We start from the raw sequence: 25,302 nt of genomic DNA, 5'->3' as shown, positions 1-25,302 counted from the left end.
TTTCTTAGTCCGTACTTCACAGCTTTGTACTCCGTCTCAGTGCCTGATCTAAATGCAACAGAGCATTTAACTTTCCAGCAACACATTTCTTTCACTACCTTCAAATTAGAAACTTTGTTAACACTAGAATTACCAGAGCCTACGAAAAAACTCGTAATTCCGTCCCACCTTAAACTGCTTCTTAAATCCCTTCACACCTCTCCATGGCGCCCTTTGTCTTCTAAATGTGCTGATAAAGAGAAGCCGGCTATTCCATCCCCACCAATTTAGAGCGTGCCACGAACTTCTCTCAGCTCATGCCTTGATTGAGTATCTGGGAGTGAAGTGGAGTTTTAGAGTGAAATAATAGATCATTGTTTGGAACACACGCATTTCATGTCTGTTCCGTTTCTACAGTAATCTGTGTCAACACATTGTTAAAACAGAAACTTTTTTATATTCTAGTAGTAGATGACAAAATGTAGGCTTCTCTTTATCAGCACATTTAGAGAACAAAGGGCGCTGGCGGAGGAGAGGTGTGAAGGGATTTAAGAAGCAGTTTAAGGTGGGACGGAATTACGAGTTTTTTCAGAGGCTCTGGTAATTCTAGTGTTAAACAGAACCTGCCCAATTTTCATCACCTCCCACTATGCTGGAAAAAATATTGCAATATTTCTGCAATATATAAAACAATTTTACAGTCCCTCCCTTTCAAAGATCCAAGAGGACAATGGGAAAAGGATCTCTTACTCAACATATCAGAAAAGGAGTGGAAGGTATCAATTCAGAGAATTCACTCAAGTTTTAAAATGTGCAAAGTGGCTTAAAGTGGAGAAGGACAAACAAACTGTGATTGTCTTTACTACACTATTGGCAAACAGACTTATCTTGCTCAACTGGAAAAATCCTAACTCTCTTCTTTTAAGTCAGTGGGTAACTGGCGTTATATACTATATGAAATTGGAAAAATCTAATTCTCACTTAGAGGATCTGTGCAGAACTTTTTCAAAACCTGGTAGGATCTAATCATAATATTTCAGAATAAGCATTTAAAGCACTGTGGAAACAGATTCTCTCCCCATTTCTTTTTCTTCTCCATTTACCTTTATTCACTTATTAATTCATTCATTTACTTATTTTTACTAGCTTTAAGTTTTACTCTGCTGGCAATGTTCTATTTCTCAAGGGTGAGGGTTGATTTGTTTTCAATCCTATTTTTGTAAAAATCAATCTATTTGTATGGAATGTTGTGTGATTACAATAAAATCAATAAAATTAAAAAAAGCATTAGATCTAACTGTAGTATGGTGAATTGATTGCTAAATTTAATAAAATACATTTCAGAGAGCATAGATGTTTTAATGTTTTGTTTTCCTCTCATCATCCAGAACCTTAGGGTTTGAAGTGTGTACTGCTTTTTTGTAATCTGTGGAGCAACAAATAAAATTAAAAAGATATAGTGTTATTTTACTACTTAAAAGGTAAACACCTACCTTAATTTTGGTATCAATACTAAGTAGAGTAAAGAGAGTATTCATGTCAATGAGAGCCTGTCTAGTCTCTCTATATACTGTCCCCAGGAAATTTAATGGAAGTGACAACTGAAAAGCAGTCCATTGACCATTACCAAGTCTCCTATTGTCATGTTTCCTAAAATAGAAAAATAAAATAACTTAACTCAAATCTATTATATTTAACACAGCAACTGAAAATTAAAAATACTAAGCACTGGTCCACACAGTACATAAACAGGATAATCACTATAGACAAAGTCCACTAATACACTTTCAAAAAAAGATTTCATAAGATGTACCATTAGATATAATTCTTCATACCAAATTTTGAGTAAGTAGAAATTCTTCTGCAAAAGAGTGGGATAAGATTGTAAACTGTTCTAAAGTGAAAGACACTATCCATATAAACTTAGTGTATTTTTTGTATTGTTTGTAATTATTAATAGCCTGCTATAAAACAAAAATAGCTTGGACATTGAGATAAAAAATGATACACTGAAAAAGGATTGCTTATACATTTTTTTCTAAATATAAAGAAACCACATGGTTCACTATATCATTATTATTCTGTAGAATAACAGTTTTAACTTGGTAAATGATCCATTTTATTACCAATTAATAAACTTTGGAATGTACTGCAAAAATACTATTAACAAATCATTGTATCGTGTAACAACTGAAGATTATATTCAAAGCAAAACAGCTTGCACTTATTTTTATAATAAATTTATGCCAGTAATTCAGACATCTGATATTTTAATAATTGAAATAATTGGATTAGATGATGATTAAGATGGTGTTATAAAGGTTAGCATACCAGTTGTTAATTTAATTGATGTCGGTCTGAGTCCAGTCTTTCATGTTAAACTTAATGGTATTTGCAAAAGTGATTCTTGCAATGAGTTAGGTAACCTGTATAGGACTGTTTTCTGCCTTGTGCCCAGTGCTGTTGGATATGCTCCAGGTCATCCTTTCAGCCTACATTGGAGTAATAGTTCTGAGAATGCATGTGTATATGTATGCAATAACATTACGGACACCTAATATTATTATTATTGATGTACTATTTTTATGCAGTAAAAAGTGGGAGAAAGCTTCCACAGTATCAAAGAATATAAGCTAAATAAAATATTCCGATCTGTGAGAATGCTAAATACTGTTACCGCTTTGTGCAGTAATTTTGTGTTTGCTTTGTTGGTCTATCAATTAATGTATATCTGCCTCTACATTTGTGAAACTAACAACACATACATTTCACCAGAGAGTTAGTTACAGGGAAAATAATCTAAACTAAAACTGGAAAAGAAAAAACAACTTTCTAATCAGTTGCACCATGTACAAAAGCTTAGTCTGCAAAGTTAAGATTAATAAGGTTATAAAATCTGACTTAGAAATTCTGATGCTCAATGTAAAACATTTACAGAACTGTATATAAATAATTTATTTGCATCTTATGAACAATTCCAGATGTAACTTTACAGCTACACAATTTTTATAATATCTTCAAATTAGAATTTTGTATAAAATGTATAAAAACATTAGCTGTGTTACTTGTTGATGGGGCGCATTTATAGTCCCATTGGTTATTGGATGCATCAGAACTACTATGTAACTAAGTATATTTCTGTATACTGGCAGTGTGGCACAGTAGTTACGACTTTGGGCTTCACCCCCTGATGTTTTGTGTTCAAATCCTGCCACTGACACTGTGTGACCCAGAGCAAGTCTCTTCCCCTTCCTATTCTCCAATTTGAAAAAGAAAAGATATGTAATCAATTGATCTCAAATGTTGTAAGGTGCTTTGGAAAAAGGTGTCAGCCAAATAAATAAATGTTAATGTACTGCTTACTGCTGAACATGCTACACACAGTCCTTGCTAGTGCTGGACTGGAGACTGATACATATTGGCGTCATCACTGCAAAAGGAGAAGCAGCTTAGAGTTTTGTATTTGTCATGTGAGAGTTAATTAAAAAATACATTTTGTGTATGGAAAGTTTTCTTGTTGTTGTCATTTGTATTCAAACTAGCATCAGCAAGGCAGGGCATTATGCAGCATTAGCTGACAACTGCATCTCTGTAAGTAAATGACTGATATCGTAGTGTGTAACAGAAAAAAAGATTCATTAGTGGGGAAATAAAGGTGCAGCAGCTGACTTCAAAGCTGTAAAGAGAAGGGTGTAAAATAACTGTAACAGTTCTTTAATTTCTTTGGCCTAATGTTTTTTTTTAGTTTTACCATTTAAGTTGAATCATTTAATTAAAAAAAAAAGTTAAGGCAGTTTTCAGTAATCGTAAATCAAATGTTAATAATGAGGCCAGTGCAATACAAGTACTGTTAGATGTTGGACTTTCTGGAGAGCGGTTTGGAGGAGCAAGTCTTCTTTGAGAGCTACATTTGCAGGAGATGCCAGCTGATCCAGCACCTCAAGTTCAGGGTCACTAAACTGGAGAAAGAGTTGGCTGGCCTGCGTTGAAGTACATTTGTAGACCTGGCACAGGTGCCCCTTAGATAGATACTGTGCACCCCTAAAGTGGCACAGGAGGAGATTCCAAGCCAGACAGGTAAAGACAGGTGGGTCATGGTCAAAGGTGCAAGGTGAAGGGTGCACATTTTCTGGGGGCATCAACCCCACAATTGGAAGTGTCAAACAATTTTATGGTCCTTGCAGCGCTGGACAGAGTCTCTGAAGATTCCAAGGTGGTAGGTAGGTATGAAGAGGCCCAATGGGGCACCTCAAAATCAGTTCCCAGAAAGAGATAGTTAATAGGCTCTTGACCAGGGAAGACTGGAGACTTCCAAAAGACTGGAAAATGGGAAATATACTGTTATATAAAAAAGTGACCAAGCAGATCCAAGCAACTATAATCCAGTAAGCTTAACGGGCATCATAGTTATAATGGGAAGAATTATTAAGAGAAAGGTTGAACAACATATAGCAAGAACAGCAGTTTTACTGAATTGCCAGCTTGGGTTCAGAAGAGGGAGGTTGTGTTTAACTAACCTGCTGGAATTCTACAAGGGCCTTAACAAAAGGATATGGTTGAGACTGAGGAAGCAGAGGGTTATGGTGCAAGGAACCCTATCAGAATTGGTTGATGTTAAGAATGGTATCCCACAGGAGTCAGTACTAGGGATGCTGCTATTTTTAATATCTATAAATGATTTGGATAGGAATATAAATAATAAGCTAGTTAAGTTTGCAGGTGATACTAAGCTATCCGTTATAGGGACTTGGACAGCATACAGGCTTTGGCAGATTTATGGCAGATGAAATTTACCACTAGAATCCTGTAAAAATTTTCGTTGTCCCGGACCACCTTAATTTTCTTCACATCTCCTTATCACTGTGCCAAATGCCTTCCAATAAGCATTTGTTTTGCAAATGTGTCAATTAACACCACGTAACTGGCACTCAACCATCCTCCATTCTACACTTCACATCAACATTATGTCATTATTATTATGACATATGAAAAAAAAACTTTAGTTTCCTCACATCTGTTATGTCACCCAACATTTAAACAGACCATTGTTGACAAGAAACACACATGAAATTTACTGTATGCATTTCAAATAACAATATATCCCTTACCTAACACATTGCCAGATACATCAACACAGACATAGGCTGTGAAAATTTTGCTATGTGATGCCTTCATATGGGTTAAATTGAGGATGGGTGAATGCGTGCTGGTAAATGACACATTTGCAAGACAAAAGCTTATTGGGAGGAAATTGGCACAATGATAAAAAGCTATGAGGAAAATTAAGGTTGTCCGGGAGAAAAATTTCACAGACTCCAGGGATTCTAGTGTTAATGTAAGTATTACCTGTAGGAAGTGAAAATGTAAGGTTTGAATACACGATAAAAGCGTTGAAAATGAAAAGTACAACCTTATGAGAAGGACTTATTAGTCATTGTGGACTTGTCACTATCAACTGCCAGACAGTGTTCAAAAGCCATTAAGAAGGCTAAGAGAATGTTGTGTTAAATACCACTATGTGTAGAGTACAAGTCCAAAGAAGTTATGCTAAAAATTTATAACACGCTGGTTAGACCTCATCTGGAGTACTGTGTGAGGTTTTGGTCTTCAGGCTACAAAAAAAGACGCAGAAGCACTAAAAAACTCCAGACAAGAGCTACTAGGTTGATTCCAGGACCACAGTGGATAAGCTATGAGAAAAGGTTTCAGTTTAAGCAAAAGGAGATTAAGCGGAGACATGATTGAAGTGTTTAAAAACATGAAGGGAAAATGAGTTAAATCAAAAACACGGGGACACAGGTTTTTCACATAGAACCATAGACACATGGAATAAACTACCAAGTAGTCTGATGGACTACAGGACTTCATGGACTTTCAAAACTAGATCTGATGTTATTTTGAAAGAATTAAGTGGATAGGACTGGCGAGCATTGTTGGGCCGAATGTCCTAACCTTTACAAGTACCATAAATTTACACCAGCTGTTACAGAGTCAAATCAAATGTATGTTTTTATTCTGTAATAGTAACAATAAGAGCAGCTCACTACTCAAAACGGCAAATGCATCAAGGACCCGTAATCGATCCCGCAACCACTTGATTAATACTCAATATTGTACCCTAACCTGATTTATTTTTCTTTAGTTATATTCTTGAATAAAAGCACACTTGCTTTGTTATACTTGTACCTTTTGTGAAAATGTTTATTTGATATTTGGACTTCAGTCTTCACAGATTACACACTTCATGTAAAAATTTTTTCATTAGTACTATAACATGAAAAAGTTTCTGTTTTAGCTATGTGTTCAACATTTCTTGCCATCCTACATTTACCCAGATCGTTGTAGACACAGAACACACATAAAATGCACGTGTTCCAAATAACGATATATTATATACCCTATACAATTCCAAACCTACCTCACACCCAAATAAATAGACTTGAATTGAGAGAAGTTTTTGTCCGACTTGAGCTGTGTGAGTTGGGGGGTCGATGGGATAGCAGGCTGCTTGTGCTGATTGACACATTTGCAAAACAAAGATGCTGTTGAGGAGGTGCAAAGGAATTTAAGGTGGCCTGGGAATACAACTTTTTTCGTAGGTTTCAGGGATTCTAGTGTTAATATCTACCAATTAGTATGTCTATGTCCAAATAAAGAAGCATATACCAGCAACATTTTTATATTTCTAAACACATCTAACAATAGTCTATGAAACATTTTAAAAATATTTTTAAGGAGAGATATCTTTTATATTGAACATTTATTGACCTACAACTGGCACTGGTGAAATAAATGGAACACATTTATTATTAATATTGTTCCTGACCTGCAATTATTCCATTACTAGCAAGTACCATGATTGCTGTAAGTCCAATGCTAAAAATTGCATTTTGGCCAAAGTTCAGCATAGCTAGCGTTGAGGTAGTCTTCAATGAGGAAGTTTCATAGACTTTCATAAATGCATCATATCTATCCGCTTCATATTTTTCATTGTTGAAATACTATGGAAGAGAAAAAAAAACATACAATTACAAACAATTTAAAAGATGTCTATAATGTTTAAAACATTTGCTTTTGGTAGCACTCCATAAAAATCGTATAATCTGGTGCTCCTTGCTGTTGTTGTGTAGTACCTATTTAACAGTTTTGACATTACAGTACATATTATTTTTTGCTTTGAAGCCCAGTGGTTCTGTCCCCTCGAAGTCTACTCCTGTAAAGACCTTTTGTATTTCAGCATGATACTAAAGAAACGAGAGTCACATGAAAGAGATAACTCTTTTAAAAGGAGCACAGGTGTCAGGGGGCAGGTCATCCTTCTATAGTGTACCTGAATGCTGCATAAAGTTTTATTATTCTATGTGAAGTGTAAAAGCATTTGCATTTCCATTTATGTTAAAAGTTCTTATCACTGATGGATATACTCCAGTGTTGCACCCAGAGGAAAACAATGTAGCTAATGTAGTTAGGTTATGAAGAAATAACTATAGCAAAGAATTTTGCATTTTAAAAATTACTTTCAGAATTTACAAGCCAGTTTGCTCAGCATTGGAAAGTTATTATTGTGTACTAGGGCTGCCAAATTAGCCAAAAAACAATGTTTGAATATTCAAACTAAAAATAAGTACATATCTCAATATATTCAAACTTAGGTTACTGATGCTGGGTGTTAGATGTATGTTTGTTCTTGCAAGAACAGAGACCAACAAACTTTTTAAAAATCTGAGCGGTACTTAGGCAACTGTCATTTAAAAATTAGAGCCATCAAAATCCAACTCAGTAGCAAGCCATAAAAGGGACGCATCAGTACCTCCTTCTTGTTTTCAGTCTACTACTGACAGCTAGATGCTTACCTTTAAATCACAAAGTCTGTATTGCACAAAAGTATGAATTTATCCCTCACCGCAATTGCTCAACTGTCCCTACAGATGTGCCCTGTACCTTCGCAAAGAGTGTTTCCCCTGGGTTCCACCAAAGTCCTGTTTCTCATTCCTCACAGCTGTTCATCCAACAACAAGACACATCACAATACACCAGCTGGGCACTGCAAATGAAACCCAAGCAACATTGTCATAATCTCTTTATGCTTTGCAGTCTCAGTCTTTGCAATAGGGATGTTCCTCTAGGATCTCACTTCAGCAACAATGGACACTGTCAGAATCACGGTGCTTATAGGCAACTTTAAGACACAACAAGAGAAAAAGGAATGGGAAGTTAAACTGTTGCTACAATTTAACATGTTTCAATAAGATTTAAATGGAGACAATAGTTTTCTGACCTGATATGAGAATTATTTTCATCTCTCTGACTGATCCACATTATATGGAAAACTCATAAAAAACTTCACAAGACTCTGCTGGACAGTTATCTTATCAAAAGATCTTGACTATATATTGTTCTTCTCTCCTGCTAAATGAATCTTAGGCTGGAGAGGACTGTTATTTAATATACTGGAGATGACAGAGTCAAGATCAGATCAGTGAATCTTTCTTCACTAAAAAATGGCCCACAGCTGCTAGACCCTATGACTCTGCTCAACACCCAGTCCACACAAACACTGAACAGATTAGGGAGCAAGAACATACCCCCGACGAACCCCAGAAACAACTGGGAAAAACACAGAGGGTTCTGCATCCACTCTGCACAGCACTCACAGTATCAGTATATAGGCCAGCCATGATATCCAGCAACTTTGGGGGGGATCCCATAAACTCTCAGGATGTCCCACAGGGCAGCTTGATCAAGTGAGTCGAACGCTTTATGAAAATCAACAAAGGCTACAAAGAAAATCAGCCATTATTATTTGCACTCCATGAGAACCCTTAGTGCCAGGATGCAGTCGCCAGTAGACTTCTTAGCCGTAAAATCAGACTACTCCGGTCACTAGTAAGTGAGCAAGTAAGTGATCGCAGATCCTACTGAGGATGACCCTAGACCCTTCCTTTACAAGATAGGGATGACAAGTCCCGTTTTCCAATCAGTTGGGGTGATGCCTGCAAGGAGGACAACCTTACCACGTATCTGGAAAATTTCACCCTGGATACCACAGCTCCCTGCAGCCTTCCCAACCCTTAGTTGGTTCACCACCGTTGCAATCCCAGTGAGACTGGGTGGTTCACAGCTATTTGGAAGATCAGCCTCAAGAACCGTCCAGAAATGAACACTAGCATGTAGAGTCACTTGCATACTGAAGACTCTATAGCTGCAGGTGGAAGCTGCCGTCACTGTACTTTGTATGTAAGAGCCAGATCGAATGTTATTTACCTATTTACTTTTATTTATTTACTTACTTCCTACAGTGTAAAGTCACAAGTAGAGTGCAGAGCTTCCCATGTACATATACAAAGTACAGTGATGGCAAAAGTGCATTCTTGCTCTGATGTAGAACAGTCGTCATGATCCGAGTTCACCTCTGGTGTTATAGCGTGTCTTTATGTGAAAGCAGGACTGTCAAATGCTGGGGGGTTTCATTAAGGCGACTGAGAGAATAAAAATAAATTAAAAAAAAAACAAACCTAACCTTTACAAGTATCATAAATTACACCCGCTGTTACAGACTGGAATCAAATATATGTTTTTATTCTAAAATAGTAAGTAGTCACTTCTCAAAATGGACTTGTCTGGGATTGAACCCGTGAAGTTCTGATTACCAGTCAACAGTTGATACTGTTGTGCCACCGAAGCGATCGTAGCAAATGCGTGTCAATGTCGCATACTAACGCGGTTCTTTTTCTGCAGTTATATTCTTGAATAAAAGCGCACTTGTTCTGTTACATTTGTACCTTTTGTGAAAGTGTTTCTTTGATATTTGGACTTCAGGCTTCACACATTATACACTTCATGTCTACATTTTGTCAATTATTACTAAAACATGAAAAATGTTTCTGTTTTAACGATGTATTTACATAGATCGTTGTAGACATGGAACACACATGAAATGCAAGTGTTCCAAATAGCGATATAGTATTTATAAAATGTGTCATTTTGCGTGACTTCTCACTCTATAAAACTGACACGCAAGTAAACAGCTTTAAGCTGAGAAAACTGTGTGGCGGTGGAGGATGTGATAGCAGGCTGCTGGCTGCTTGCTGCTTATCGACACATTTACAGGACAAAAGATGCTGATGGAGAAGTGTGAAGCGATTTAAGGTGGGACGGATCTACAAGTTTTTTCGTAGGCTGTGGTAATTCTAGTGTTAAGGATCACCATTTGCCTTGACTGCAACTCTCCGAAGAGCAGATTCTAATGACTATAATGCTTTGATTCCTCTGTAAGCAGGACATGGGTCACTAGACCATAGATGGTGTGTCACTTGCTCACAGATTCCTCTAACAAATGCCTTCTTATCTGCCCCTCAGAGCCCTTGCAGCCATCCTTCTAAGTTCCTGATACAGAACGGAGTTACTATTAACCAATGTGCTGTGACTCCTCTTGATGATATCCAGGGTTCCCTGCGAGATGAAACACCTCCTTCTGAGAACACTGGCAACACCAACAAAGCCCTCAGCAACCTTCAGGGTCTTGTCACTGAAGGTCTCCCACATCACATTAGGATCAGCAGTCGCACCCAAATCTGTAAGTTCCTCACACAAACTTGATGCAGACTCATTGGAAACAGCCTGAACTTGGAGTCTGGCCAGTTCTAGACTCATTCTCCTTGTAGGTGGTAACCTACTGGACCTAAGCTGGATCTTCAGAGTTTACAGTAACAATAACACTGTGGTCAGAATTGAATTGAATATCTTTACTGTCACTGTACATGTACAATGAAATTGGATGCCATCCTATTGGTGCAAAACAGCAAGAAATTATAAAACTACAAAAGACTATAAATATGAAGATTTATAAAAGAGATTCTAAAAGTGGAAAAGCAAAACATACATTACACAATGAGATATTTTCCACATTTTGCTGGTATTTATTGCATAATTTGTTCCTTTTAAAAGTTTAACCGTGTGAGCATCATTTAGTGCAGTCACAGCCTTTTGGTAAAAGCTATTTTTTAGTCTATTTGTCCATGTTTTTATTATCTTGAAGCATCTGCCTGAAAGCAGCAGTTCAATAATAATAATTGTGCTGCGGGCCTTTTTCAGGCAGCTGGAACCGTAAAGATCTTCCAAGGATGGGATACGACATTCGATGATCTTCTGAGCAGTGGTGACGACCCTCTGGAGCACTTTCCTCTCTGATGCAGTGCAGCTAGTAAACCACACACAGATGCAATAAGTCAATATGCTTCATATGGAGCAACAGTAGAAGGACATGAGCAGTTTTTGGGTGAAATAGTTCTTCCTGAGGATCCTCAGGAAGTAAAGTCTCTGCTGTGGCTTCTTTACCAGCTCTGTGGTGTTTGCGATCCAATTCAGGTTCTCGTCTACATGCATACCCTGGAACTGGAAGTTCAAAACCCTCTACACACAACCCATCAATGAAAAGGGGCTGGATATTAGTCTACTTCCTCCTAAAGTCGATGATCAGCTCCTTGGCTTTGGTGGTGTTAATACCACATTGTTGTCTCTGCACCACCCTGACAACCATTCCACTTCATCCCTCCGAGATGTGCCCCATTACAGTGGGGTTATCTGCAAATTTAATGAAGTTGTTGCTGGAGTGTGCAGGGTGTAGTCATGGATGTAGAGGGTGAAGAGAATGGGGCTCAGCACATTGCAATGAGAAGAACCAGTGCTGAGGCTGAGAAGATGTGGGGCATCTTATCACTGCCTCTGGATTATTGACTTCCTCTCTGATCGCTTCCAAGGATAAATCCCCAGATCTGTCAGTTTGGTCACCGGTTTATGAGGGACAATGGTATTAAATGCAGAGCTAAAGTCTACAAAGAGCAGCCTAGAGTAACTCCCCTTCTGCTCTAGGTGGGTTAGGACAGTATGGAGAGTTGTGGCTAAGGCATCCACTGTAGACCTGTTTGCCCTGTAAGCATATTGGTTTGTGTCTAACATTGTGTGAAGGCTTGAAGTGATGCGAGTTTGGACCAGTTTCTCAAAGCACATCATGATCAAGGGAGTAAGTGCCACTGGATGGTAGGCCCTTAAACTGCTGGAGATAGACTTTTTTGACAGTAGAACTACAATACAGGACTTCAGGCAAGGTGGAATGGTGGACTGGGATAAGGACTGGTTGAAGATCTTGGAGAAGACCCCAGCCAGCTGATTTGTGCAATCCAACAGCCCTCAACCACAGACGCCCTCAGGTCCAGCAGCCTTCCTCGGGTTCACTGGCATCAGTGTGCACCTCACCTCATGCTCCTCCACCACAAGAATATGGCTGTTTTGGGTTGGTGGATGTGATGTAGCTGTCTCTGGTGACTTTACCTCGAAGTGGGCAAAGAAATGGTTCAGATCCTCAGCCAGCGAAGTGTCACTGTCAACAGTGAAGGTGTTGCTGCATTTATAGCTTGTGAAGTGCTGAACCCCTTGTCACAGTTGCCTGTATTGTTACTATAGATGCAGTCCTCAATCTTCCTCTTGTAAACAGCCTTAGCCTTTTTTATATCTTTCAGAAATTGGGCACTTTTGTAGACCCTGCAGTTTTATAGGAGCCTCCAGGTCCATCAACACACTATGAGTATTAGGGTACTAATTCCAACTGCACAAAGCACTGGAACCAGGATTCAGCAATCCACAGTCCCAGATCTTTTGCAAAGTCAAGGAACATGGAGCCACTTTCACCATGGTCATCAGACCCACAAGGACCAACACAATCCACTTAGCCAGGTCTGTCAGAGTCAGCAGTTGCAATGAAGTCATCCATGGCAGGAGGAGTGTCACCTCACAGACGCCTATCAACCACCGAGCAAAGCTGCAAACAGAATGTCTCCCTCGCTGAGACATCACTCACCTCTGTCAGAGCATACACTGAGACAACAGACAAGGCCCCCAGAAAGTGCCTTAATCTGAGTCTCATAATAAATTTTTTTAAAGGTGTGACATCAGACAAGGACAAGGAGCCAATCTGCCACAGCAACAGCTACTCCCCGAGTATGACGGCCATCAGGTCGACCAATGCTATTATCTTTGCGGAGTTAATTGAGGCTCTGATTAGGGCTCTTGACAGACATAGCGATGAGTATGAGTGCCTGGGCTTGCGAGTGTCCAGGATAAAAAACAAGATTCAGGCCAATAATGGCTTCTTGGGCAAAGCCATCAGCAGTTTGTCTATTTACTTACCTCAGCAGCAACATTCATGACTCTGGTGACTCTTCTTATGATGTTAGTGGATGGATTGGGAGAGCATTGGGGTTTATGAGGTTGCAGGAAAGGGTTCATGGCACTCCCAATATTATGGCAAAAGGTCTTTAGAGTCCTGATGCTTTTCTATATGTTTGTGAGACATGGACCCAATCCAGTGACCTGAGTCCAAGACTGGACTCCTTCAGTGCTGTATCTCTTTGGAGAATCCTTGAGTACTGCTGGTTTGACATTGTGTCGAATTAGCGGTTGCTCACAAAGTCACAAATGAGGCATATCACATCACTTGTACTGTGAGGGAGCATCACTTACGACACTACAGCCATGTGACGCGATTCCCCGAGGGTGATCCAGCTCATAGGATCCCCATGGTTGAGGACCGGAGTGACTGGACCAGGCCAAGGGGGCGCTCACACATAACATTTGGCTGCAGCAGGTAGATGGTCATTTCTGGAGGGGGCTGGGTTACTGAACTGTGTGTCTGCCTGGGAGGTTGCCAACCATGATCCCAAACTGTTTTGTTGTGTGGGGGGTGTAGCAACATAATGTATCAGTGCATGCTCTCCAACCTGACCGGACAATGAGATGAGTTTAGTAATACAGAATGATCTGGTTCCATTTTTCAGGTATCTGGAAACAATTACATAAATCAAAGCAAAACAAATCAACAACACATAAACTATGTAAAATGCATCACCAAAGGCATACGTAAAGTCACAAAAGATACAGGAAAATAATTACAAGAAAAAGTTCTCAAACCTGATGCAACAAAAATAATAATGCAATTTCATTTGTCACAAAGAAACCAATATGTTTAAATAACACAGTATAATAAACATAAGGAAATATAGAAACCTACCTTAACAGTCTCATAATTAAGTAAAGAATCTATTGCAGCATTTCCTGCTTCATTGTCTGCTTTGTTCATTTCTATCCTAAAGCGAGTTCTAAAATAAATAGACAATAATTATACCCTCCAGAACTCTTGATGCAAAAATATTTAACTCCACAAACTGTAGCATACTGTACCTCCACTGAGTAACTGCGATGGTGAATGCAGCGTATGTTGCCAGTGTTCCCAGTGTTACCAGGGCAAACTGCCCTCCACATTTATAATACTAGAGAGAGGAAAAAATAGCAATGAATACCACAATAAAACAGTAAATACAAAAAAAAAGAAAAAACACCTCTGAGAAGCTTCTGAATGTAAGCAGTATTTCAGCAACATGTATCATGAGCAGCACACTGTTCTGCACATTATCTCTAATCCTCTGCTAACTTCCAAGCAGCACAATGATATACTGACATAATGTTATTTGGAAATAACTGACAAAGGATACAGCCTTTCAGTTCTTTCAGGTAGGAACACATAATCAAGCTACAGTATATATTTCTATATACAGTTAGGTCCATAAATATTTGGACAGAGACAACTTTTTTTCGAATTTTGGATCTGTACATTACCACAATTAATTTTAAATGAAACAATCAGATGCAGTTGAAGTGCAGACTTTCAGCTTTAATTCAGTGGGGTGAACAAAATGATTGCATAAAAATGTGAGGCAACTAAAGTATTTTTTTAACACAATCCCTTTATTTCAGGGGCTCAGAAGTAATTGGACAAATTAAATAATTGGAAACAAAATGTTCATTTCTAATACTTGGTTGAAAACCCTTTGCTGGCAATGACAGCCTTAAGTCTTGAACTCATGGACATCACCAGATGCAGGGTTTTCTCCTTTTTAATGCTCTGTCAGGTCTTTACTGCAGTGGCTTTCAGTTGCTGTTTGTTTGTGGGCCTTTCTGTCCGAAGTTTAGACTTCACCAAGTAAAATGCATGCTCAATTGGGTTAAGATCAGGTGACTGACTTGGCCATTCAAGAATTTTCCACTTCTTTGCTTTAATAAACTCCTGGGTTGCTTTGGCTGTATGTTTTGGGTCATTGTCCATCTGTATCATGAAACGCCGCCCAATCAATTTGACTGCATTTAGCTGGATTTGAGCAGACAGTATGTCTCTGAACACCTCAGAATTCATTCAGCTGCTTTTGTCCTCTGTCACATCATCAATAAACACTAGTGTCCCAGTGCCACTGGCAGCCATGCACGCCCAAGTCATCACACTGCCTCCACCGTGTTTTACAGATGATGTGGTATGCTTTGGATAATGAGCTGTTCCACGCCTTCTCCATACTTTTTTCTTGCCATCATTCTGGTAGAGGTTGATCTTGGTTTCATCTGTCCAAAGAATGTTTTTCCAGAACTGTGCTGGCTTTTTTAGATGTTCTTTAGCAAAGTCCAATCTAGCCTTTCTATTCTTGAGGCTTATGAGTGGCTTGCACCTTGCAGTGCACCCTCTGTATTTACTTTCATGCAGTCTTCTCTTTATGGTAGACTTGGATATCGATACACCTACCCCTTGGAGAGTGTTGTTCACTTGGTTGACTGTTGTGAAGGGGTTTCTCTTCACCATGGAAATGATTCTGCGATCATCCACCACTGTTGTCTTCCGTGGACGTCCAGGTCTTTTTGCGTTGCTGAGTTCACCAGTGCTTGCTTTCTTTCTCAGGATGTACCAAACTGTAGATTTTGCCACTCGTAATATTGTAGCAATTTCTCGGATGAGTTTTTTCTGTTTTCGCAGCTTAAGGATGGCTTCTTTCACCTGCATGGAGAGCTCCTTTGACCGCATGTTGTCTGTTCACAACAAAATCTTCCACATGCAAGCACCACACCTCAAATCAACTCCAGGCCTTTTATCTGATTAATTGATAATGACATAACGACGGACTTGCCCACACCTGCCCATGAAATAGCCTTTGAGTCAATTGTCCAATTACTTTTGAGCCCCTGAAATGAAGGGATTGTGTTCAAAAAATGCTTTAGTCGCCTCACATTTTTATGCAATCTTTTTGTTCATCCCACTGAATTAAAGCTGAAAGTCTGCACTTCAACTGCATCCGAGTTGTTTCATTTAAAATTCATTGTGGTAATGTACAGAACCAAAATTAGAAAAAAGTTGTCTCTGTCCAAATATTTATGGACCTAACTGCATTTGTGTATGTATGCACACATGCCACACACGCACTATATACATACATTAACACCCCATACAAACGTTCAAACGTCAGCCAAAATATATATTTTGTTGACATCTGAAGTGTAAAAAAAACAAAGTAAAACAATCGTTCTTTCACAGAATATTAATGTATAGTTATAATTTATCTGATGGAACAGAAATAATGTAAATTAAAGTGTAAATCTGATAAATGCAAAAGTTTAAGCACCCTACTAGGTCAGTGCTTAGTAACACCCTCTTTTGCAAAAATGAGAGCTTAAAAATATTTTTGTTGCATGCATTAAATCTTTGAATTCTTGTTTCAGAAATGTTTACTCATTCTTCCTTACAGGTCTCTTCAGGCTGGCTGTGAAACATTCTTGGGCTGTTTTACACACACAGAACTTTTAAGATCCATCTACAGATTTTTAGTGATATTCAATTCAAATCCACCACTGCACCTGACAGTTGACAAGGTGTTTTCTCTTTAAATGTTGCTATTTTTCCTCCTATCTACGGCACTTGGGTGTAAAATGCCCCTGTCTTATAAAGATTTTTTGGCAAACTTAAGATGTGCTTTTTGTGGGAGATTGCAGGTAAGAATTCCTTCTGAAGGTCATGCCCATGTAAGCAATGGACTGCACCACGTACTACACAATAGAATAGTACATCACCACTTCGTTTTTAGCTAAACATGCCTACAGGTTACTTGCAGTAATATTGGGGTTTGCTTTGCCTACCTGCACATTATATGTGCTGTTCTGTCTGTCTTGGTCAACCTTCCCAATCTTGTCTTGACACCATGGTTCCCCTTACTCACAATTCTTAAAGACATTTTGGACTTGAAATCACTAACCGTATTTACAACTGAAAGGGTGTCCAAACATTTGCAAATGCTATGTTCAATTTTTTTTGTACATTTTTGCAGTTTCTTTAAATAAATTGCAACTGTACATCTAATATTTTCATCAAAGTGATAATGTTTTAGTTTCTTTGCCGTTGAAGCAGTATTTACTGTTTTAAATATACTGTATACATACCCACACACACAGGGCCACTCATAATGTATGGAACAATGACACATTATTCCTTAATTTATTCTTTTGCACCACAGTTTAAAACTACAAATCAAACAATTCAGATGTGATTAAAGAGCATAATGCAGACTTTAATTTAAGGGTATCTGCATATATGTCGATCACACAATGTGGAAATTGATGTTTGACATTCTTAACTAGTGAGCCGTTTTTACTGCTGATTAACTTGTTTTGCCTTAGTTTTAATTGATATGACTCAGACCCCTTAGTTGTTTATTTTTTCCTAATGAGCAGCCAAACAATAATGAGACACAAAACAAGCCACCACATGACCAGATGACCTGAAAATAAAGAAAGGTGAAGGTTCGGTCATGGTCAGATCTCCAAAACATCTTGATGGCGGTCTTACAAAAAAACATAAAATCAACAGTCTGATGTGGCAGAATGAGAGCAGCAACAAGTGATGATATTCAATACAGTGATCCCTCCTCGATCACGGGGGTTGCGTTCCAGAACCCCCCACAAAAGGTGAAAATCCGCGAAGTAAAAACCATACGTTTATATTGTTATTTTTATATTGTCACGCTTGGGTCACAGATTTGCACAGAAACACAGGAGGTTGTAGAGACAGTGACTTTAAAACACTGCAAACAAACATTTGTCTCTTTTTCAAAAGTTTAAACTGTGCTCCAGGACAAGACAGAGATGACAGTTTCGTCTCACAATTAAAAGAATGCAAACATATCTTCCTCTTCAAAGGAGTGCATGTTAGGAGCAGAGAATGTCAGAGAGAGAGAGATAGAGCAGAGAGAGAAAAGAAAAACAATCAAAAATCAATAGGTGCTGTTCGGAGTTTTAAGTATGCGAAGCACTGCAACAAAGCAGCCGCAAGTAAGAAAGCAAAGTGAAGGTAGTCTTTCAGCATTTTTCAGAGGAGCGTCAGTATCCTCTAGACCATTGTGCGAACAGCCCCTCTGCTCACACCCCCTCTGTCAGGAGCAGAGAATGTCAGGGAGAGAGAGAAAAGCAAACAATCAAAAATCAACACGTGCTGATCTGGCTTTTAAGTATGCGAAGCACCACGTGGGAAGCATATCGTATATCATTGAGGATTTTTATTTAATACATAATACGTGCTCTGATTGGGTAGCTTCTCAGCCATCCGCCAATAGCGCCCTTGTATGAAATCAACTGGACAAACCAACTGAGGAAGCATGTACCATAAATTAAAAGACCCATTGTCCGCAGAAATCTCCGAACCAGCGTAAAATCTGTGATATATATTTAGATATGCTTACATATAAAATCCGCGATGGAGTTTAGCCGCGAAAGTCACAGCACGATATAGTGAGGGATCATTGTAACGGCTTTCATTAACAGCAAGAATTGGCTTCTCATTAAGAAACTGGTTAGAGTGAAATTGGTTGGAGTTTGACGTTCCAATTTAGCTGGTCATCTGTTGGCTCATTTCAAATCTCATTTCTGTTTGGCAGACATTTAATGGAGAAACAAATCGATTCAGAGGACTGAATCCTTAAAAATAGTGCTAATAAAATGAAGGGAAAAAGAAGTTAATTAGCAGTGAGAACTGTTCACTGATTAGGAAAAGGTTTAGAATGAAAACCAGCAGCCCCTGTGGCCCACCAGGACCAGAGTTGGGCACTCCTGCTGTTAGAAAACAGCCTCTATAAATCTTGAGTATCTCTAAACAATAGCAATTTTTAAATTACTCTATTATGTTCAACTTACTATAACTCATTAGTAGTCATCCATTTTGCAAGTCTCCTATAGAATTTGCATTGCTTCAACTTGCTCTATTCTTACTTAACTGTCTTATTTTCATTGCCTTTAGCCTTGCTTTTTTGTAAACTTCTTAAAAAAATGAACATTCACTGTTCCTCACTCCCAAAAGAAAAATATTTTGTTTAGTTTCCCCGAAATAAGGCACAGATTATTTTTTCTACTTTAATGAATTTGCCTCTGATGCTTCCCAATAGGTGCTTTTCTAATTTTTTTCTCTGCCCCAGATGTCATGATCTTTAGGTCTGTTTTGCTCCCGTTTGTCATGCTTGACTTTGTTAAAAGAGATCAGCCATCAACTGCAGTGGCACTAATGGAAGCAATGCTCTGCAATGACTTACCCAGATTAAAGAAGCTGGAGAAGTGGCAGACCTAGATGTATGTGCTTGTTGCCTCACTAAGTAAAAAGTATATTTTCCTCATGATATATCATTTTTAAGTGTAAGTGTACGGAGAGGCTGATGGAATGTTTGAAGACGGTGATTTTGCAAAGCAATAGTGAAGTGAAGAATAACTGAATTTTTTCACAATTTTTAAAGATTGTGCTTTTGAGTACCTACAGTATAATATTTTTAACATTATTTTAGAATGGATTACATATAATACCATTTATACACCAAGTAAACCCTGAAGATGCTGCTTGTTGTTGTACATAAAACATTTACTTTTTAAGAAATATAGCACTTTGTTCTATGTAAACATAAATTATTTGCAACATAATTTAAACTAACCTATTTTTTCAAACTAACATTTTACATATACAAGAACAGCTATATTATTAAAAATTAGAACAGAAAATCATGTAAATTGAGCTGTGCCAAATAATTAAGTTATTTTCTAATTAGTTTTAGAAGATTTAGAATAAAATGTTGATAAAAATGAGTGCTTATCAATTATATGCTTTGATATTTATCATGTACATAACTTTATCGGCTAACTTCATTGCCTAACAGTAACCTTAATTAGGTTTTGAGATACGGTAGAAATCAAGGATGTAAGCACAGTGCACAATCTAAGTCATCAACAATATGTAAAAGTTCTTCTACAGAGTATTCTTAATGATAGCGATGGCTAGTATTTAATGCCATACTGTAAAAAAAAAAAGGAACCTTGAAGTACACGAGCGTCTGTTCATGTTGTGATCTTTGCTGCAATCTAGTGGATAAAACGAAATAATACACTCTAGGCATTTGTCAGTACTCGACAATGGTTTCACCCTACTAGCCCTTGAAATTATTAAGCTTGACTTAACAGCTATGTACTTTTTCACAAATGCAATTTTAAATGCATACCTCAATTTCAAGAGGGGCTTGTGAGGAGAACTGAAGTTTTTCAGGCTCAAACACAACGCTTGTACTTTTTGCACAGACAATGGATTTTTTTTCAAAATCCTCGAGTAATCACTAAATCGCTGTAATTCATCAACTTATCAATAAGCAAAATAGCTATTAGACACAGCGCTAATGGTTATGCTTGTAAATATGTTTTTAATGTAATAAATAGTTCTTATTTATGTCTTTGCTTACTTACTAAAATAGAACTGACAAGTGCAACTTCAAACATAGTTGGCCCTAAGTTAAAAACAAGAGCACTGAGAACAAAGCTGATGCCTCTTGTTCCACGGTCAATAGCCTTAGACAGAGCTCCTGTCTGTCGACTTAGGTGAAAGTTTAAGTCCAGGTTGTGTAGGTGAAGGAAGACATTTTTGGCAATTCTTCTGATGGAGCTCTGTGCTACTTTTCCAAACACCGCATTTCGAAGTTCATTAAACAGTGAAGATGATGCTCTTGATATTCCATCTGAAAAACAGGAATATTTACTCTGTATTATTATGACCATATTATATATATCCACTTGTTCCCAAGTATTTTCCAAATCCTAGAAATTCCTCTAATGTAAGAAATTTGCTCAAATGACCAAACTCAATCATCCCCCAATCCTTATTTTTTCATTGTGCTTTAGACTTTGTATTGGAGGATGGGAAAATCTGAACTTACCACTTTTCCTTATATATTTTTCTTAGCTGATTTTTTCCCACTGCACATACCATCCCCAAGATACTGTACACAACTATATTTTCAAATTATCCTTTTCATGTTACTGTGGTAGTCCCCCATCCCTATTTCTTCAAAAACATAATGACACTTTAGGTCTGAGATTCTTTTCACCAATTACATGTTACTAGGCTATCAGTGATAAGCCAAAATGGTAGCAATAGGCCGATATAAAACACGATGGAAGTATTAAAAATATGTTATAGTTAACTGCACTTAAAAGTTCAATTGTGAATTCAATTGTGCATTTACTCTGTGGCTATCACAAATGATCAGTTTTCTAAGAGGTGCTGTCCACATCATAATTGACAGGGCAATGTGTCCTCACACATTCAATTTAAATCTAGAAGGACATCATTACATTGATATTCCCAAATAGGTAATTTAGTCTTTATGGTATTGGGTATTTTGTTTAAATGATGGTGTTGCAAGTGCCAAACAGGCTTTCCTAATGGAGAACAGACCAAATAGCAGTTAACAGCCCAATACAGGGCTCTATGGCTCTAATCTCAATATTGTGGGGGAATTCTCCATCCATTAAGAGCAAAAATTATTTTAACATATATAACTTTTAAGTCAGGGAAAGCCACAGTAGCCATGAAATGTAGGTTAAAAAAAGTTAAAGATCATGACTATTACTTCAGGATGTTATATCTTACATTCATGCATATTCCTAATTTGGTAGATCTAAATATGGATAAAAAGAAAGTATGTAAAGAAAAAAAAATCCACGAAAAAGCTATTAGATACTAGATGTCCACTCAGATATACAGAAGTACAGTACAGTAATACTATATCGTGCTTCGACTTTCATGGCTTCACTCTATCGCGGATTTTATATGTAAGCATATCTAAATATATAAACACAGATTTTTCACTGCTTCGCAGGTTTCTGCAGACAATGGGTCTTTTTACTTCTGGTACATGCTTCCTCAGTTGGCTTGCCCAGCTGATTTTATACAAGGGACACTATTGGTGGATGGCTGGGAAGCTACCCAGTCAAAGCACGCAGTTAACTTCCAGTGTGCTGATTGGCTCAGCGACGGAGCGCCGAATTCGATTCCGCTGCATTAACCAGGAAGTCTCATCTCGCTCATTCAGCATCAACGTGTTTTGCTGTGTAAAGAGTTAACTTTTGTGCTCTTTTGTGTTTATCTTTGTGCATAGTGAAGCCCTTCGTTATGGCTCCAAAACAATCTGCTCCTGCTACTGCTAGAGGCCGTGCCAAAGCACCAACGGAAGATGCTAACAATTGCTGAAAAGGTAAAGGTTTTGGATATGTTGAAGGAAGGGAACAGCTACACCACTGCAGGACGCCATTACAGCATCAATGAGTCCACGATTCTTTTTATTTAAAAAGAAGGAAAAGAATATAAGATCTACAGCCGCAGTGTCCTTTAACCAGGGCGCAAAACGAGTTGTAAGTGGATGTAATAAGGTGGTAGTCCAGATGGAATCTGCTTTAGGGATTTGGATTGAAGACTGCCGGAAGAAGAACAACGGCGGTGCTACACAATCACCTGAAGAGGCTCCTTTAGAAGAGCTGTAACACTCTCCTTTGTTGTGCAGTAAAATTAAACTCATCATTATCAGACAAGTCGTCGTGTCATTGCTGGTGAGGAACCATAACTCATTTTCTATGTACAGTACTTATTACATGTGCATACGTTTAGTGTCACTGCACACACATTTTACTGTATACAATTTTTCTTGCATTGTACGTATTTATTGCTGGTGGCCAGTCTGTCGTAATGGCTGTAACCTATGCGATATCGGAGACGCTCGATATCTTTAAAATAATATTTAGGTTTTACTGTATATAAACAGTGTGTTTACATGCATAATTTAAATGAATCTTACCTAATATCTAAGAGAATACAAAGGGTGTATGCTGTATAACTGTGTGGGAAATGTTTATAATAGTGTGGGAGAGTTTATAAGGGCTTAAAATATATAAAAATAACCACATGAGCATATGGTTTTTACTTTGCGAATATTCACCTTTTGTGGGGTGTTCTGGAACGCAACCCTCACGATTGAGGAGGGATTACTGTATATCAATAATAGATTTAATTCTCCTCCTTCATTTTTACATGTACAGTATGCACTTAAAAATAAAATACTCAGAACCTGCTATTTGAGATTTAAGTAGTCTTACTTACAACCAATCAGAACAGCTGTTGCCATTGTAGCAACTGTATTAGAAGCATCATTCAGGTTGAGTATATTTCCTGACATCTGATTGAGATCATCTACAGCATACTTAAACATGAAAGGAACCACTATGTTTGTTACCTACAAAAGAAAAGAAAATTGTTTTTGCAAATTAAAACACAAGTTAGCATTATTAGTGCTAGTAGTCAGTGCAGTAGAACTTTCTTATTCTGGTGGAGAAACTGCACCTTATTTATCTAAAGTAGCATTTCTTTTAGAGCTTTTGATGTGTGCCAAATCTAAAAGAGTAGAATTTAATTTTATCTGGCACCTTATCAGGATTATATATAGGTGATACAGAGTATAGCAGACCATATTATCTTCACTGATGTTAGCATCCTCATATGTAAATGATCCCTTAACATAATAAATAAATAATTGGTTTCATATTTGGAAAATTTCTAAATTTTTCATGACAGATGGTAACTTAAGGGAATCTTCTATTTTACCTCAAAATATGGCTGCAGCATTTCCTGGTTGATCGATCAGACCAAAATCCAGGCCATTGGCTGTTACCTATCCCACCTGTTGCTCTTCAGTAGCTGCTATCCTAAATTCCAATTCTCAAAAACAATTACATAAAATTCCAACAGAACTGGATTGACAAACAATATATAGTATAAGCAGTCATGAATATTTTCCCAAAAACCCCTCAAAGAAGTGGTTTAACACATAAATCAACATAAAATACTTATAACAAATGTCACTCTGTTTTATGTTCCATGAGCAGTATGTAAATTCACAAAAGTATTACATTCTTATTAAATGCCTGCTTTCTCAACACTCATAAGATGAAAGGCACTTGCTGGAAAATAAAACCTGAAGTAGTCGAGTGGCTGGTAATCCACAGTGTCCACTAGCATCTTGTGTTGTTTGGTAAAATCCAGTAGCCAGCTTGTGTCCCACGGATCTCTGTCTGTATAGTCCACCCAGGGTGAACATTGCTGCAGGCATGTCAGCTACACAAGCATGTTCAGCACTACTATCAGCTGGGAACCAATCAGCTGGGGACAGATCAGCTAATGGAGGTACCTGACCTTCGTTTTTGATCTCCAGATCACTTGCATTAAAATCAGAGTTCGACAAGTCAAGAGTCTGATTTGGCAGTAATACACAATAAATAAATAAATAAATAACTACACATAGAGCATTTTGCTTTGCGCATTCACTTCGCCTGACGTTATTTACACTACGCTACTCAAGTACATGCAGGCATTCAACGTCAAGTCAACAAGTCTAACAGTCCTCCCAGCAAAGTGGGTCTATTTATAATTTAACAATGAGTTTTATCGATGTTTACAGTTCTTATCATAGGACCCCTTGATCCCTCTGAGAGAGGATATAAATATATTCTAGTCCTTGTGGATTATGCTACTCATTATCCCAAGCCCAACGCTTTGAGAGTAGCCAATTCCAAAACTATCGCACAGGAATTGGTAGGGGTCTTTAATGCGAGTCTGCATCCCTAAAGAAGTCTTGATGGACCAAGGGACACCTTTCACCTCAGAGACATTCAGGGAAGTTGCCAAGTTGCTCAAAATCAAGCACCTAGCAACCAAAGTATACCATCCTCAAACTCGTAGAGAGGTTTAATCAAACTCTCAAACAAATGTTACGCAATGTGGTCACTAAGGATAAAAGGAACTGGGACCAGATCCTTCCCCTCATACTTTTGGCCTATCAAGAAGTGCCTCAGGCCTCCCCAGATGCCATTTTGAAGTGGCTCCATCTGAAAACCAAGCAGCAGGTCCAGGCCTTTCTTGGTTTGGCCAGGTTCTCCGAGAGAGTGGAGGTCTTGACAGATTTAACAAATAAACAGGCCCCTAACATCGTGGTATGACATAATAAAGCTGACGCTGCATTTCATTACCCTAAAGGAGGCCCTTATGTCGGCTCCTGTTCTAATGGCTACTAAGTTTTCTCTGCCTTTTATACTCCAGACTGACACTTCGGA

General features: G+C 38.1%; 1 protein-coding gene across 1 annotated transcript in view; it reads right to left on the bottom strand.

Moving 5' to 3' along the window:
* The window catches only part of LOC120521454 (ATP-binding cassette sub-family B member 7, mitochondrial-like), a gene marked incomplete at both ends in the record, with an annotated part of 32,080 nt that extends 8,651 nt beyond the window's left edge, over window positions 1-23,429 (bottom strand). Inside the window, 7 exon segments of the mRNA XM_039743053.1 lie at window positions 1,473-1,588; window positions 1,591-1,629; window positions 6,806-6,980; window positions 14,045-14,132; window positions 14,215-14,303; window positions 20,611-20,879; window positions 23,297-23,429. Coding sequence (XP_039598987.1) covers window positions 1,473-1,588; window positions 1,591-1,629; window positions 6,806-6,980; window positions 14,045-14,132; window positions 14,215-14,303; window positions 20,611-20,879; window positions 23,297-23,429 — 909 coding nt within the window.
* Between the last annotated feature and the right edge of the window lie 1,873 nt (window positions 23,430-25,302).

This window comes from Polypterus senegalus, unplaced genomic scaffold (genome assembly GCF_016835505.1).
Source record: "Polypterus senegalus isolate Bchr_013 unplaced genomic scaffold, ASM1683550v1 scaffold_778, whole genome shotgun sequence".
Lineage (NCBI taxonomy): Eukaryota > Metazoa > Chordata > Cladistia > Polypteriformes > Polypteridae > Polypterus > Polypterus senegalus.
Note: the sequence above shows the minus strand (reverse complement) of the source record. Positions and strands in the feature narration are given on the sequence as shown.